Genomic DNA, 17364 nt, shown 5'->3' on the forward strand with positions numbered 1-17364 from the left:
AGCCGAGCCTACGGGTGAGGCCCGCTCGGCTCGTGCTCGGGCTCGTGAAATGCCGCCCACGAGCCCCTTTTTCACGAGCCAAGCCAGCTCGACCCAATTGACATCCTTAGGTGGCTTTGACAAGGGTCCTTAGGTATTTGAAATATACCATGACCTATGGATTACATTTCACAAGATATCCTGCGATATTGAAAGGATATTGTGATGCGATAATAAACACTAAGTCTAAAGTAGATAAAATGGAATGAAAGCCCTAAAATGGATAAAATGGGATGAAAGCCGATCATGACGGTTGTTTGGATATACAAGAACAATTGGAATATTTGAGAATATTCATAAAGTCCAAATGTATTGCAATGCTTTAATGATGATATTGAATACCCATGTATGAAATCCACTAGTAAATATGATTGACTAGTGTAACGATTTGTTAGAAATCCTCCAACATTATTGTTTGGAATTGATAAAGTTTTAGATAAAGCTAATGAGAAGCATGTAGCTTCATGAGAGGATTTCTTAGTTGGTGACAATGTGTATCTATCAAATGAATCGATCGTTAGCTAGCTAAATTTGAAAAGGTACTAGGTCACATATAATGGTAAGTATAGACATGTAGGTCGTAGACAGAATACCATAAGCTGTTGATCTCATTGGTGTAAACTTGTGGATCCATTTATATATGTTTACCGAAAGATAGTATATTGCATATCAAAAGGAATGAGATTAAGCCTACCATGTAAGAGTCCTTATGATGGTAATCTCATCATGTTGACTGGGGATCCCAAGATTTTGGTTCAAAAGGACAACTAATTTATGAGGATTCCGTGAAACACTTAGAAAACTAATGTTCTAACTCATTCCTATGATTACAAAGTGCTTTCTGCAGAGTGGTTGGAGGTTAAGATAAACTTTTAATGATTCATATATCTTGATTAAGTCAAGTGGAGTAAGACAGAATACTTTTAATAGGAGATCACCTATGTAAGTGTGAAGTGGGGCCGCTTTAATGAGAATTATTCAAAGTTTGAATTCTCTAAATACTTACAGAACCAAGATGGGTTCAAGGTCAAAATGAATCAAGTCGTGAGAACCATGAACGGTTTATGGGAGACATTGTGTGAATACTGTTGTCTTGGTTTACACCAACGACTGATGGTTCAAGAACATCGTGTTCACCAATTAGCTAGTAAATCTAATGGTATTTCACTAAGGAATGTTCAAAACTAGAAGCTACCTTACCTGATGTAGTGTTTTCCCGCTCTCTCTACCAGTGTCTGCATAGACATTTGCATTAATTTTCATTCATGTGGGAGATTGTTGAAATTTTGTATCGAAAATTGGTTGTGACCAATTTTATATGATTATTTAAGTGGAATTCATTATCTGGTGAATGAGAAATTAAACCAAATATAAGCCGCTTAATACTTGAAATTGTTGAAAAATCGTATAGAATATTGTGAAATATTCTAGAAATATGTGGATAAAAAGTTGTGTCTTTTCATATGAAAGATCACGACTCTTGGTATGGATATGATTAACTTCCAATAATTGTGTCTCTTAATGTATAGAAATAAATTTCAAGAGATGTGACTCTTGGTATAATTGTGTCTTTTGACATACCTTTCCAACTACTATATATAGACCACATATGTTTGAATTTTATCATTCAAGAAAAGTCATAGATACCATATCATTCCATTCAAATTTACACTTTGATTTTGCATAAAATATTTGTATCAAAGTCATGGTCATGATAGAGAGAGAATTCCGTTAGAGTTCGTTGATCTAAGTCATTTGGAGTGCTCCTATAGCTCGACGTGGTTGTTGTATCTTAATAGATGATTGCCGGAGAACCGTTAACACCGATGCGGGGCAAATTCATCTTAAGGACAAGGTGTCCAACACTTGCCTCGGCCAAAAATCCATCATTTGCATATTCTTTTTTCATTTTCTGATTCTTTTTATTATGATTTGATTTCAAAAATGATTAACATTATTTATATGTTTATCATGCAAGGTTTGATCCAAAGAATTACTTGCTTTCGATCATGAGTTGAAAGGGAAGAATCCATATTCAGGTGTTCGGATTCGATAAATTCTTATTTTGTCTTCTCAAATCCTATCTCGAGAAATCGAAATTATATTTCACGCAAATTAACGGTATGTTTTTATGAATATATTATGCACAATTACCGATGTAATTCTCCAACAAAGACAACCAAGAATTCGAATTCCATGGCAAAAAAAATGTATCAAACACCTAAAGTTGGAAAATCCAATTCCAATTCCATTTCTACCCTATCAAACACACCCTTAGTGAAATGACCTATCTTACTCATATACGTTGTTGTTTGGGCCTTCTATTGTGATTCACTACCATCCGCAATCACTAGGGATGTCAAACAAGCCGAGCGGTTGAGCCAGCTCGTGCTCGTCATTTGTAGGGGGCTCAATCCCACGAGCTCGTAAAAAAAAATGCAAATTTATTAAAAAAAAAAGTAAAAAATGTGAAAATTTATTAAAAAATTTAAAAAATCACGAGCTCACGAATTGCTCATGGGCTCGACTCGGCTAGGCCCGACCCACAAACTCAACCTCAGCTCGGCTCGACTCGACTTACCACGAGCCTGAGTCGAGTTCGTGGGTTAAAGGGCCGAGTCAACTCAGTTTGACCCATTACCATCCCTAGCAATCACCTTGTGAATATATTTAATATTTTGTTAAACAAATTCATTGATATCATCAAAGGTACTATTCTATCATTAAAAAGTATCATATATCACTCACATAATAAAATGGCAGGAAATTATAAAAAGTCATGCAAAAACTTGAAGTGAGTTATGTTACATGTACAAAGTTGGTTGACAAACCAATGATTTCAAAAACAAATTTTAAATAATTGAAAATCAATGTCCTGAATTTTAACACTTATTTTGTCAACTAAATTTGTAAACACACTTTGTACGTGCTACTATTTATGGATAATTACTGGGATAAAAGGAAAGCAGAGAGTAAAGTTATAATGGAAATTACACTTTTTAACTAGTAGTGTGCGCACGTGAAAGACGTAATTCAAATTAAGATAAAGCAATTATGATTGTAAAAACTTCAAAGATTAGAGAACATTTTATAGACACGAGTCTGCTTACACCAACACCACATTATCCTTCACTTATCAACCCTCAAGTAGAAGAAAGTGCCAAGCATTCACACTCCTTAATATATAAGATAAGTTGATTAAACACGGGCATTACCAAGTATCAAGATATTACTCGGCCAAGTCTCCACTCCGGAAAAGTTGCTCCCTCACCCTACAGGGGCTGCTGGATTGTCACGACTACTGGACTTATAACGTCATGCTTCCCATCTGACCATACTATAGAGCCACTCTTCAGTACTGAATTCCCAGCGGAGAGTTTCTCTTTCCGGACTTGTACCCTCACTAGAAAGTTCAGTTTTTGCCCCACCCTCCTAAATGCAAGCCTCTCCGGCTGCACAGTCACCACCACTCCCTTGGGTGGATTAATTGTCACTTCATACACAGAATTTGATTCTCCAACGTTAGTGACTGTCCTAATGAAATGAGTCGACGTCTTATTCTTCTTTCCATATTGTTGGAATACAGCTGAGAGTGAAGGGTAATTCAGATTCCCGATGTGGCCAGCCCTTTTCGCTCCGCTGCAATCCTTATACTTCCGAGTGACAAGTTGTACATTCTTGGTCGTATAATTCGAGTTACAAAGAAAATCCACATAATCATAAGAACTCAAATCGTAAATCAATCCTGGATCCATAGCCTTTTGAGGATGCACATGACCTGCTCCATAATCCATCACGGTCGATGAATTCCCCGTCGATTCATCCAACATTGTTTCACCACGATTATCTACTGTGTAAGCTGTTGTCATCAAAGCAGACCTAATTGCCGCGGGGCTCCATTCAGGATGAGCAGCCTTCAACAATGCAGCAAGCCCAGAAACATGAGGGCAGGCCATTGATGTCCCCGACAATATATTGAACTCCGTTCTTCGCTTATCTGATGGAATTCCACTAGGTCCAACACCATCCGGCCAGCCTGCTAGTATATTCAATCCTGGAGCAATAACATCCGGTTTTAAAATCTCCGGTGTCTCAGGATTAGGCCCTCTAGCCGAGAACGAGGCCACAAGCGGAGCGGGCTGNACAAGATCCGACCCAAAATCCGAGTCCTTCAACAGGCCAGCACTGTCACTGGTCTTTAATCCAAGAAATTCCGGGGAGCGCGTGGTATGCAAGTGCCTCACTTGCTCAGGAATGAGAGCTACTATCCCAGATAGAGTTTCCAGCCTTTGAGCTTCCGAAGTAGAGAGCTTAGCAGAAAACCCATGGAAAACAGTATCGTAAGTATGAATTACGGTGCTTACATCAGCAGAATCCGAGGAGTTGTCGTGAATTGCAGTAGGGGAGAGGGATCTAAGAGTTGATTCATACCAGTGCTTATGGGTAGGGAAAATGGACGGCTTTGCATCGCGTTCAACGCGAATTATAAATGTTTTTCTCAGTAATTCAGCATCTGCTAAAGCAAATACAATTACTATTAACAGTAATGTACAGAAGAAGAGTGAAGATTTTGACATTGGAGATTTGCAGTGTTTGAGTAGAGAGTGAAGTGTTTTTGGTGAATGAATGGATGTCAATCGATGAATGGATTAAGAAAGGAGTTATTTAGAGTCGAAAACAACAGTTTCGAATTTCCTATTGAAATTACGAAAAATGGAGTTTTCTTGCTTTAATTATGATTTTTCAACTTCTCTTTTCAACTTTTTTCCTGTAATTAAAAAGAAAAGTCAATTGAATTGACAATTTACGAGCAAAAATAAACTTCCACTCAAAGAATGTTATTTTCTTTCAAGCTCCACACTATATATTTAAATAGAATATAAACTTTAAATTATTTTAAGTACAGAATATGATCTATATTTTCAAGTTAATTGTTTGAATATTAGGACGAGAGTAGGGTTGGGATAATTGGATGATAGCAGTATGCAGTGCCATAAATTGAAGAAAATATAAACAGAGTTGGTTGGATTTTGGATACTAGTGCACCAGTGGATACAGGATTCAGAGTCACGTGTTGTTCGAAATTTTCACTTTTTTTTAATCTCAGATTGTGACAAGGAGAAAAATATAATTCTGCTTAGTAAGATAAAGCTACCATTTGGCTCTCATTATTTGCCATTTTAATTTTTGGAATAGTATTTTCTTAAAAAATGCTTTGTTAATAAAGAAGAAAAAGTTTTCAATTTATGTGTAATATTATTTTATTGTAGAAAGTGTGATTGATAAAAAAATAGAAATAAATGAAATAAATTTTCATTGTAATATTACGCAACGGAAATGCTGTTTGTACAGTCCGAGCTGTACAGTTCGGTTACAGCCCTCTCACAAGTGGGTGGGCCCACAAATTTTTTATTGCGTGTGGGCCTCCCGAACTGTGAGAAGGCTGTACACGGTGCTGTGCAAAATGCATGCTGTTTTTTACTATTAATCAATTAAGAAAAGGACTGAAACCACCTTAGAAGTTACTTGGCCTCTGATTGACATTCAGTAAAATAAAGTTTTTTTTTCTTTTTTTTTATGGGACAAATGAATCTTGAAAAAATGAATTTTTGGAGACGTGTGGTTAAAAATTAAAAAAAAAATTAAATTTATGTGAAAAATATTTTATTGTGTGAACGTATGATTGAAAATAAGTCAAAGAAAAATGAGTTTTGAATGTCAAATAGCTTTCCATCTAATGAGGGCTTAGTTTGAAAACATTAAATGTTGAGGACCAAGTTAGAAACTAAGCCCTGTTTGGCCTAATTAAATTTCATTTCATTTTTTGTTCTCCTATTTCCAACCACATAGTTTTACATAAAATGATATTACACGTATATTGAAAAAAAAAATTCTTCTTTTTCTATCACTCAATTTTCAAAAAAAATACTATTCCGCCAATTTTCATTTCATAAAATGGGGACCAAACGGGGGCTAAAAGGTTGAGGACCAAGTTAGAAAACTCCGAATACTAGAAAAATTAGAGTGATGTTATTTAGTTTTACTAGAGTTGTAACCCAAATTTAGATGGTATTAGATCATTGATTAAATGTAATGTGAAATTAATTGAGTAACTTATCAATTAATGTCACATTAATTCCATCTACACCGGGCAACCCTAATGAGGCACCATAGCATTATTCCAAAATTTACCTTAATTATATACATTGAAATTATTACATGCATGCATAGAACGTTGTGCTGATTAATATATGACCGACACGTTTCTTCTGTGTCAATGTCACTCACACGGGCCCTTCAATACTATAATTATTTTTCTATTTCTAATAAATTACGAATTCTTGTACATCATAAAATTTGGTGGGATAGTACCTTTTTTAAAAATGAGTAATTAAAAAAATAAAAAAAATTCGATTTATATGTAATATTATTTTATAAAAAATTGTGTGATTAAAAATAAGATAAAAAATAAAATGTAATTAAATGAAAATTAATTGGGGCCAAACGGGAGCTAAATTATGGAAACTGCTTAGATCGATCACCTTCACATTTTTAGACATTCTTGACTAGAAATATCAAGTTGGATGGGCTTGTTCTTAGAATTCACTAATTAGTCCAAAACAATAATTGAGAAAAGCTTGTTTATTCATCGATCCATCCTTAGTAGAGGAACAACTTGGAAGATCGAAACTTGATCTAATATAAAAAAAAAATAAAAAAAAATAGCAACTTTCCATTTAAAATACCTAATTAAGACAGCAATTTAATACACATTGTATCTGCGAACGTACTATTTATTTTAAAATAATGTTATTTGCAGTCGTTTACTTCCACAGTTGTTCTACGTGACATATATATAACGATTAGTGATTGATACATTAATGTAGTAATTTTTTATTATTTTATACATCAAATCATTAACCACTACATCTATGTCAAATAAAACGATTACAAATAATATTACTCCTTATTTTATTAATTTGAAAACTATTTCTCACAATTTTAATATATGAACGCAATTAGAAAGTACTTGACACCTATTTTTATGAAAAAATGAATTTTAAAATAATAAATTGATTGAGAATGTATTGATGAAAAATAAGAAAAAATTATTTAAATGTAATATTATTTTAATAAAAAATGTTATTAAAAAAAAGAAAAATATATATATTTTAGTTAAAATGAAAATCAAACGGGAGTTAAAAAGTGAAAATCAATCAAGTTGAGAACGGAGGGGGCCCGGGGGGGAGGGGGACCCTGGATTGATCTGGCCGAGACAGCTGGTTCATAATTATGTTGCAGTATTAATGGCCCATACTCTCATTATCATTTTCCAAGTACTAATATTTTTCTATTTTAAAGAAAATCCAAAAACGACATGAGAAAAATTTCAAAATCACACTCGGCTCAATGTATATAAGCAAGTGATTAACATAACAGCAAGAATCAGTCATGATTGTGCTAATTGGTCCACACTTATGAGCATTTTTTATTTTTTTAAAGAAATTTAATAATTTCCTTCTTATTCTTGTGTAATCAATCATGTTATGTACCACAAAAAAGAACAACAAACCCCATCTCTTTACACGTTCAAACTTGATGTAATCATTTGCTTCTTCCCTCCCATCTCTGATTAAATAAAAATAACTCTAGAAGGGAGAAAGGGTGGAGATTAGGGGAAAAAGGCTCCACTTCTCTTCTTCAATTATTGCTACATGAATCTTTTCCCAATCCCTAGAATAATAATATTTGATTGTCAAGCAACTAGTCAAACAACAAGAAAATATTTTTCTTTTCAAATGTGAAAAGTACCATTCATACAATTCTAATAGGATTAAATGTTTTACCAAAAACTTTGACATATGATGAGGTGACATCCACCTCAACCCTTGAAAAAAATAAAAAATAAAAAATAAAATAAAATAAAATAAAAATTAATTGAACCTCAACTTTGAGGGTTCTTATCGCCTCGCCCCTAGAACTTTGTGAGGAATGTAAATCGCGGGATGTGCTCTAACAGGCCAGAGAATAAGAGTTGCATTTATACTGCGTTTACAAGGAGTCTAATTCCATATCTCAGAAATTGAACCCCCCACACTGCGGCTGCCAGCAAGGTATGAAATAACCTCACTCCTGTTCTTTACACCACTGCACCATGCCCCGGAGGGCAACCCTTAATTTGAATTTACGTTCTTCAAACCAATTGTCAAAGAAGACGTAAAAAAAATTAAATAAATAAATAAATAAAATTTCATTCTAAAATTTTGCCAGCTCAGTTGTCGGTGGCTTAGCAGTAAGAGTTGGCAAAATTACAGGCTGTTGTTTCCTATCTTTATTTCTCAAATTTTGCATTCACCATCTTTCAATTTTCGCACCTATAGTCCCTAAAACCAAAATTCATCTGAGGTTATCGTGTAGGCTAAACAATAATCATTTTACCATCAGTCGAGACATATCTCAATTTAAGATTTCATTGGTTGAGAAATTGTCGATGCTCACGGACCCAAACTTGGGTAATCCATCCAGGACCACGAATAGGATGAAGTTGGGGAGAAAATAAGTGCAAATCTGAAAATTTTAAAGAATCTAAGAATAGGAGGGAAATGCCTCTGAGGAGAAAATAGAGAAAAAATAGGGAAAACAACTGCAATATGAACACAACTTCTGCATGTACACTCTCGTGCCATATACAGGATTTTTTTTTTTTTAAAAAAAAAAAAAAAAAAAAAGGGTAGGCCGTTTACATCTGAATTGCAAAGCAATCCATGTCTGCGCAAATCAAGATTTCATGTCATTGCATTGCCAATGAGATATGTCACAAGTATAGCTGGATGAGCTCATCGCTTACTACAGACGGTGAGAGAACACCCAAATCCGTAAAAAGGAAGGTAAGATACTCAGGAGGTGTATAATCCCGGGCAGATGTCTCCACCTCAACCTTGGATGGAATCGGTACCCCAAAATCAATCGGACGTAAGGCAGGAACCATGTCTTTTTGATCCAATGGATAGAGACGAGCAAACTGCAACAAGAAGCATCAAATTATAAACTGCTACCAAAAACTAAATCAAGAGCTGTTTAAATCTGTAATAGAGTTTTCAGCTCAAAAATGATGAAGACAATAGAGCAATGGCAACAATGATAGTCATTTGCCAGGCTTTTCGATCTAGATGACTCGTTCTATTACAAAATAAAGACATCGTTTTCCAAATACATTGTAGCTTTCAGCAGCAACATAAACAGGCTTATTCAGGCTCTTAGCAACCAATGCAATTTGGTAAGTCCCCATCATATTTATGATACCTCCACTTTCAACCACTCCATCTGCTCCGACAAACACCATGTCGACTTCATCCATGCTATATGCCACAGCAGAGTCTATCAAGAGCTTCACAGGAACATCAAGCTTGGCCAGCTCGTTGGACAATCTTAACCCTGTCCTGTCCGGTCTTCCCTCTGCATTCAGGACAATTTAATATCAAACTTTCTACTTTTTACTTGAAAATTAACTAAAGTTCCAACTTCGTAACGATGAACTTGCCAATAAGCACTAGATGAAAGTAGCCAAAAAAAATCTTTCAAATGGGATTACACATGTAACAACCTAGCCTCTGTGTCCAAACCATTCACTGTCCGGTTTGGGAGGAAATCTTCCTCTTATCCCAAGGGAACGCAACAGAAAACCGTAAGAGGTAAAAGAGAAGATCCCTCCCCAAGGGGATGGTACTATGATATCACTATTTTGACACAAAGATTGAGTCATTACAAGAAACATGCATTTTTTTGTAATGATATAGCCTCCGTGCCTAAACAGTTAAATCATACATATAGTACACCTAGAGAGGGCATCTACCCACTTAACCCTCATGGCCCTCTTAATCCCTCATGGATGTTTATTGCGCCCCAAGATTCGAACCTAAGCCTTCTTCCTTATAAACAACAACAACTTTAAGTTGAATCCTAATACTAATTGGCGGCACGTTTTCAAAGCGGGCGACACTTATGATATAACAATTTGGGCACGAAGGTGGGTCATAACAACATGCCTTCCCCATATCATCAAGAGTTCTCACGAATCCTTTTCTTAGGTAGTGATTAGTAAAGCCTAGAATAATTCAGTGGCAGCTGCAGTTAAGTGCGAGATTGGGAAACCAGTTTGGTAGTTAGGCAATACAAAATACATTAGGAAAGTAAGTACAGCAGTTTGAAACTAAGACTAGTCCCAAATGCATTCCAGCTAGGAGTACCTCTATTGACAGTCAGGTTCTTTCTCCCTACTCCAGCAAGAAAACCTTTTTCTTTTATTCTGCAGATGTTTTATGTATTACAAAAATAAATTCACACATTATGGATGTGTCAGATATAAAAATATTTCCCCAAGGTTTTTATAGATTTTATTACTACTAACATAAACAAATCTAGAGGGATCATTTTTTGACCATCAAGTTTATTTTATTTCATTTCATTTCAATTTATTTTATAATTGTTGTTATTATTATTATTATTATTACTATTACTATTACTATTACTATTACTATTACTATTACTATTATTATTATTATTATTATTATTATTATTTATTTTTTTGCAACATAACGGATCACTGATTATCCTCCAATTAAGCTAACACCTTGAGGACAAGTGAGAACCAAAAATTATGGATCAAAGTTTGGTGCATCAAGAGACAAACTAATGAATTTCTTTAAGTCGTCAAAGCTAAAAATAACTGAAAAGCAATGTTAGAATACAACCTGTGCAGAAAACTCGAAAGAGTTTCCTATTTTGTGCTGCTGTTCTCAAAACTTCTAACACCACACGAGAGAAGCCATGTACCAAAATTGTACAGCCATCAAAAATAAATTCTTGACTGAGCATTGCAATTATCTTGCGAGCCTGCAATACCAGAGCTTAGGCAACAGCTTTCCGTGTTAAAGCAATTTTAAATTGGCGGTGAATGCAAATTGGTCAGAAGATTGATAGTCCCTTGAAATTTCAATATTAGCTTGCAAATGGGATACCTTGTACGATATCTCTCCAAACCTCTCTGCACGTTCTAAAAGGCGAGACTTTGCTGAATTGAAGTTCTTGTTACATATCGCATAAACAGATCACAGCCAGCTGTTAAAGAGATAGAGGTTGTGTCCCACAACTGAAACAAAAACACAGATATACTTCAAAAATTCTTTCACAAATAATTTGGATGTTGCAGCAATTGCCATATCGCCAATCTTACTGATCATGTGGCAGTTGTTATCCAATAAAATCTAAAAACACTAGCAAAATATGAACTAAACCAACTCTCCGTTTGCTTCAGAGGGTAAAATTTGAAATCAGAAATGCACATAAAGTAAATGTACACAACACAAAAACATAGCCCGTAATTTTGCCAAGTAAAATAATGCAAGGTAAAGCAAGAAAAGAACAAATTACAGCTGAAAGTAAAAAGGGGGAAAAAACAAACAAACAAATATGTGGTCTAAGCAAGAGGCAACCCAGATTAGCCTATAAATGCCTCGTACGTGCCTCGAATCCTGTCACTGGACATGGATTTATTGAAACAGCTTTACTAGGCCAGTTGGAGGAAAAGAGACCAAAGATAATGAGTAATTGCATCATTCACGGGACAATGTGAAGAAAATCACGACGACATATCATGCAAAGGTCAAATAAATTTGGCTAAATCCACATCCGTTTCACAACTCAACTGACATTATGCTGGTTGATTGATATTTTATCATTCTCACAGCACATAAATTTCCTCGACGAACAAAGACATCTCTTTCGTGGACAGGGCTTTAGTATACAATGCAGGATGGCGTAATATAACCTCCAGTTTTGGGATGCATACCAGTACATTCAATCTGCATTCACAAACATTATTTGACATAGCTACATAAACACCATGACTTTATAGTGCGTAATCCTCGAAGTGTAACATCTCACAATAAAATTTCACACGTTGACAAAAAATTTAAAACAAATCATAATTATTTGAGCGATTATAGCCGTTCCTGAGTCCAACTCAAACCCATTGAATTCATCCATCAGTGATAATATAGTCATAATCGCTAAAAAGGGGCAGTTAGATATATAAACTAGAAATGGAAAATTCACAAGAATTGATCGTCTACAGTAGCATAAAATTAAAGAAAAATAAATAAAACAAATTCACGTACTTTGAGAGAATCGGAGGCCTTTTTTAGCTCAATTTCGAGCTCCATCATAGTGGTGGCTTGGCTTGACCTAATAACGGAAGCTAAAGCCCTAATAGCCGCCACAGCCTCCGCCAAATCGGGCTGTTTCCGCCAGTTATTAAAATCGTTTCCAGATTCTTCGGCGCCGGCAGACTTCAGGGATGAATTATCCGATACGGCGTCTTCTGGATGACGGCCAATGGCGGCATGAGCTTGAGCCTGCCAGTCACTGGTGACGACAGCATGGTGAGCCGCTCGAGTCTGGTAATAAAGTGAGATTTGAGGGTTAGGGTTTTGCTGGGATTGAGGATTTTCAGTGGCCATGGTGGCGGGAGACAGAGGGCTGCTCTCAGCCTTTAATACGCTGCCGTTTCGTTGTTTGTCCAGAATGAAAGATGCCGATCTGTACCAACCCACGGACATAATCCAGTGGTTCAAAAGACTCAATAGTTTCAGTCTTACTAGCAGTCGCAGTGTGAGTATTTGATTCTTAAGATATGTAATTGGATTTTTTGTGGACACCGATGTACGAACTAACTCTTGTTCACTTACTTGTTAGGGCACATCTCGCGATTTACCTCCCTCACGATATTCCAGGACGGGGTGGTGAGGGCCCTGGTTCAACCTTTTTTTTTTTTTTCAATTGTACGTTATTCAATAAAATAATATTACACGTAAATTCAAAACCTTTTTTCTAATTTTTTAATCACGTATTCTCCATCAAAATACATTTTAGACAAGGGCTCTACATGAACCTTGAAAATGTTGTTTTGATGCCATAGCAAGAGAGTTTACACCCTTTTTACTCCACCTGCGTTGCTTTTCTAAATGTTCACTCAACTATTGACATAGCATGTCATTTTCAAGAAGGGAAGAACCAATGGCTATGGGTTCCAGCAAAGTTTTACGAGGCAACATATGATGTCCAATATTGCCATTCATTCAATAAATTTTTTGACACATCATTAATTTAATAGGTTAGCAGTGAAATTAATGAGGGTAAATCTAAAATAACATAAAATTAATTGGACAGACAACGGATCTTGATTCAAGTTTTACGTCCAAGCATTATTTATTTTGGCTCATTTTTTGCATTTACTGAGTTTCATTGTGATTGATGGATCTATAAACAATGATAATTGCATTATAAAGACTTGAGTTCACTAATGCTTTGACTATTGTCTCTGAGGTGTGAACTTAGTGGTAGGATTGCTGACTTTGTGTCGTTGTGTAGCAGCTTATAATTTTATCTTCATTTGCCATCGAATGAGACACTCTGGTTCGGTCTCTATACACTCGAGTTCAAGCACGGTGTAGTGAAATATTCATATTGTTTTGCCCACTTAATGATGCTTTGAAAAGTGTCAATGCTTTGTGGGGAAATATGACAATGTCATATCAAGCGTAGAAACTCATGATATTAAGCATCTGTTTGTTATGTATTATTTTTAATATACATTTTTCTCTTTTTTATTTTCAATCACGTATTTTCAACAAATAAATATTATATGTAAATTCAAAACTTTTTTCTCAAATTTTTAACCATGCATTGGAACAAAAAAGGGGCTCAAAGTGATTAACATATATCTTTTGTGTTAATTTAAATCGAAGTTTAAAATTTTACCTGTCAAACTTTTGTTTTGAACTCCACATTTCTTGAGACTGCTCCAAGTCTCAAGCGTAGTGGTATGGTTCAAGTTTTTCCTTTTTTTTTCTTTTTTGGTAAAAGAGTAATTTAGTCTTGATACAAGCCACGTTTTATTATTATTCAAATAAACAATAATAAAAAAATTTAATAAGTGCTATATATTTCCATTATTTTTACAATACATTTTTTGCTCTTATTTTCAATTGTACGTTATTCAATAAAATAATATTACACGTAAATTCAAAACCTTTTTTCTAATTTTTTAATCACGTATTCTCCATCAAAATACATTTTAGACAAGGGCTCTACATGAACCTTGAAAATGTTGTTTTGATGCCATAGCAAGAGAGTTTACACCCTTTTTACTCCACCTGCGTTGCTTTTCTAAATGTTCACTCAACTATTGACATAGCATGTCATTTTCAAGAAGGGAAGAACCAATGGCTATGGGTTCCAGCAAAGTTTTACGAGGCAACATATGATGTCCAATATTGCCATTCATTCAATAAATTTTTTGACACATCATTAATTTAATAGGTTAGCAGTGAAATTAATGAGGGTAAATCTAAAATAACATAAAATTAATTGGACAGACAACGGATCTTGATTCAAGTTTTACGTCCAAGCATTATTTATTTTGGCTCATTTTTTGCATTTACTGAGTTTCATTGTGATTGATGGATCTATAAACAATGATAATTGCATTATAAAGACTTGAGTTCACTAATGCTTTGACTATTGTCTCTGAGGTGTGAACTTAGTGGTAGGATTGCTGACTTTGTGTCGTTGTGTAGCAGCTTATAATTTTATCTTCATTTGCCATCGAATGAGACACTCTGGTTACACTTGCCATTACATTTATTTCTGGGAATCAATTTTCTGATATGAGAAAAATTAAAGAACATATATATATATATATATATATATATATTGTGTTAATTTAAATCGAAGTTTAAAATTTTACTTGTCAGACTTTTGTTTTGGAACACCACATTTCTCGAGACTCCGCCAGGTCTCATGCATAGCGGTATAGTTCAAGTTTTTCTTTTTAATTTTTTTTCCGGTAAAAGAGTAATTTAGTCTTGATCAAGCCATTTTTTTTTTCGAATAAACAATACTAATAAAATTAATAAGCGCTATTTGTTTCCATTATTTTTAAAATACATTTTCGCTCTTATTTTCAATTGCACGTTATTCAATAAAATAATATTACACGTAAGTTTAAAACCTTTTTTTTTAATCGCATATTCTCCATCAAAATACTATTTTAAAATACATTTTAGACAAGGCAAATGAACCTTGAAATTGTTATTTCGAGGCCATAGCAAGAGAGTTTACACCCTTTTTTACTCCACCTGCATTGCATTTCTAGATGTTCACTCAACTATTGACGTAGCACGTCATTTTCAAGAAGGGAAGAAACAATGGCTACGGATTCCAACAATGTTTTACGAGGCAACATCTGCTATCCAATATTGTTATTTATTCAATTAATTCTTGACATATCATTAATTTAGTAGCTTAGTAGTGAAGTTAATGAGAGTAAATTTGATATAACATGAAATTAATTGGATAGACGGTAGATCTTGATTCAAATGTTACATCCAACCATTATTTATCTGCTCATTTTTTGCATTTACCCAGTTTTATTGCGATTGGTGGATCTATAAAAAATGACAATTGCATGATAAGGACTCGAGTTCACTAAAGATTTTGGCTATTGTCTCTAAGTCATGAACTTAGTGGTCGGATTGCTGATTTTGTGCCGTTTTGTAACAACTTATAATTTTATCTTCGTTTTACTATTGAATGAGACACTCGGGTCAGGTCTCTATACACTCGAGTTCAAGCATGGTGTGATGAAATATTCATATTGTCTTGCCCACTTAATGATGCTTTGAAAGGTGTCAATGCTTTGTGAAGAAATATGACGAATGTCATATCAAGTGTAGAAACTCATGATTTTAAGCATCTGTTTGTTCTATATTATTTTTAATATACATTTTTTTCTTTTTTATTTTCAATCACGTATTTTCAAGAAATTAATACTATACATAAATGCAAAACTTTCTCTCAATTTTTTAACCACACATTGGAACAAAAAAGGGGCTCAAAATGATTAATATATATTTTTTGTGTTAATTTAAATTGAAGTTTAAAATTTTACCTGTCAAACTTTTGTTTTGGAACACCACATTTCTTGGGACTCTGCCATATTTCATGTGTAGCGGTATGGTCAAGTTTTTCTTCTTCCTTTTTTCCCGGTAAAAGAGTAATTTAGTCTTGATACAAGCCACGTTTTATTATTGTTTGAATAGACAATAATAAAAAATTAATAAGCACTAATTTTTTATTATTTTTAAAATATATTTTGGCTCTTATTTTCAATTGCACGTTATTCAATAAAATAATATTACACATAAGTTTAAAACTTTTTAATTTTTTTTTTAATAACGTATTCTCTATCACAATACCATTCAAAATACATTTTAGACAAGGGCTCTAAATGAACCTTGAGATTGTTGTTTTGAGGCCATAGCAAAAGAGTTTACACCCTTTTTACTCAACCTGCATTATATTTCTAGATGTTCACTCAACTATTGACGTAGCACGTCATTTTCAAGAAGGGAAGAACCAATGGCTACTGGTTCCAGCAAAGTTTTACAAGACATCATCTGCTGTCTATTGTTGCTATTCATTCCATTAATTCTTAACACATCATTAATTTAGTAGATTAGTAGTAAAGTTAATGAGAGTCAATTTGAGATAATATATTAATCATTGATAACATGTCAAGAATTAATTGGATGGGCGACAAATCTTGTTTTATATCCAACCATTATTTACATGCTCATTTTTTTTTTACATTTACTTAGTTTCATTATGATTGATGGATCTGTAAACAGTGACAATTGCATTATAAAGATTCGAGTTCACTAAAGCTTTGGCTATTGTCTCTGAGTTGTGAACTCAGTGGTCAGATTGCTGACTTTATGCCGTTGTGTAACAGCCTATAATTTTATCTTCAATTTACTATCGAATGAGGCACTCGGGTCACGTCTTTATATATTGGAGTTCAAGCAAGGTGTGATGAAATATTCATATTGCTTTGTCCAGTTAATGATGCTTTGAAAGTTGTCAATGATTTGTGGAGGAATATGATAAATGTCATATCAAGTGTAGAAACTCATGATATTAAGACTTCGTTCGTTTCGCATTATTTTCAATATACATTTTCTTCTTTTTTATTTTCAATCACATATTTTCAATAAAATAATATTACGCGTAAATTGAAAACTTTCCCCAAAATTTTAACAACACATTGGGAAAAAAAGGGCTCAAAGTGATTAATATATATTTTTTGTTTTAATTTAAATTGCAGTTTAAAATTTTACCTATCAAACTTTTGTGTGGGAACACCACATTTCTTGAGACTCCTCCAGGTCTCATGAGTAGCGGATATGGTTCAAGTTTTATTTTATT

The 17364-nt window shown here is 34.2% G+C and overlaps 1 protein-coding gene and 1 pseudogene across 1 annotated transcript; both read right to left on the minus strand.

Moving 5' to 3' along the window:
- Window positions 1-3071: 3071 nt before the first annotated feature.
- LOC111403579 (subtilisin-like protease SBT1.5) lies at window positions 3072-4786 on the minus strand. Its single transcript, XM_023032176.1, has one exon. The coding sequence runs from the start codon at window positions 4614-4616 to the stop codon at window positions 3312-3314; it is 1305 nt and encodes a 434-aa protein (XP_022887944.1). The 5' UTR covers window positions 4617-4786; the 3' UTR covers window positions 3072-3311.
- A 3966-nt stretch (window positions 4787-8752) lies between these two features.
- Window positions 8753-12667, minus strand: LOC111403664 (annotated as a pseudogene).
- Window positions 12668-17364: the final 4697 nt, after the last annotated feature.

This window comes from Olea europaea, chromosome 1, assembly GCF_002742605.1.
Source record: "Olea europaea var. sylvestris chromosome 1, O_europaea_v1, whole genome shotgun sequence".
Lineage (NCBI taxonomy): Eukaryota > Viridiplantae > Streptophyta > Magnoliopsida > Lamiales > Oleaceae > Olea > Olea europaea.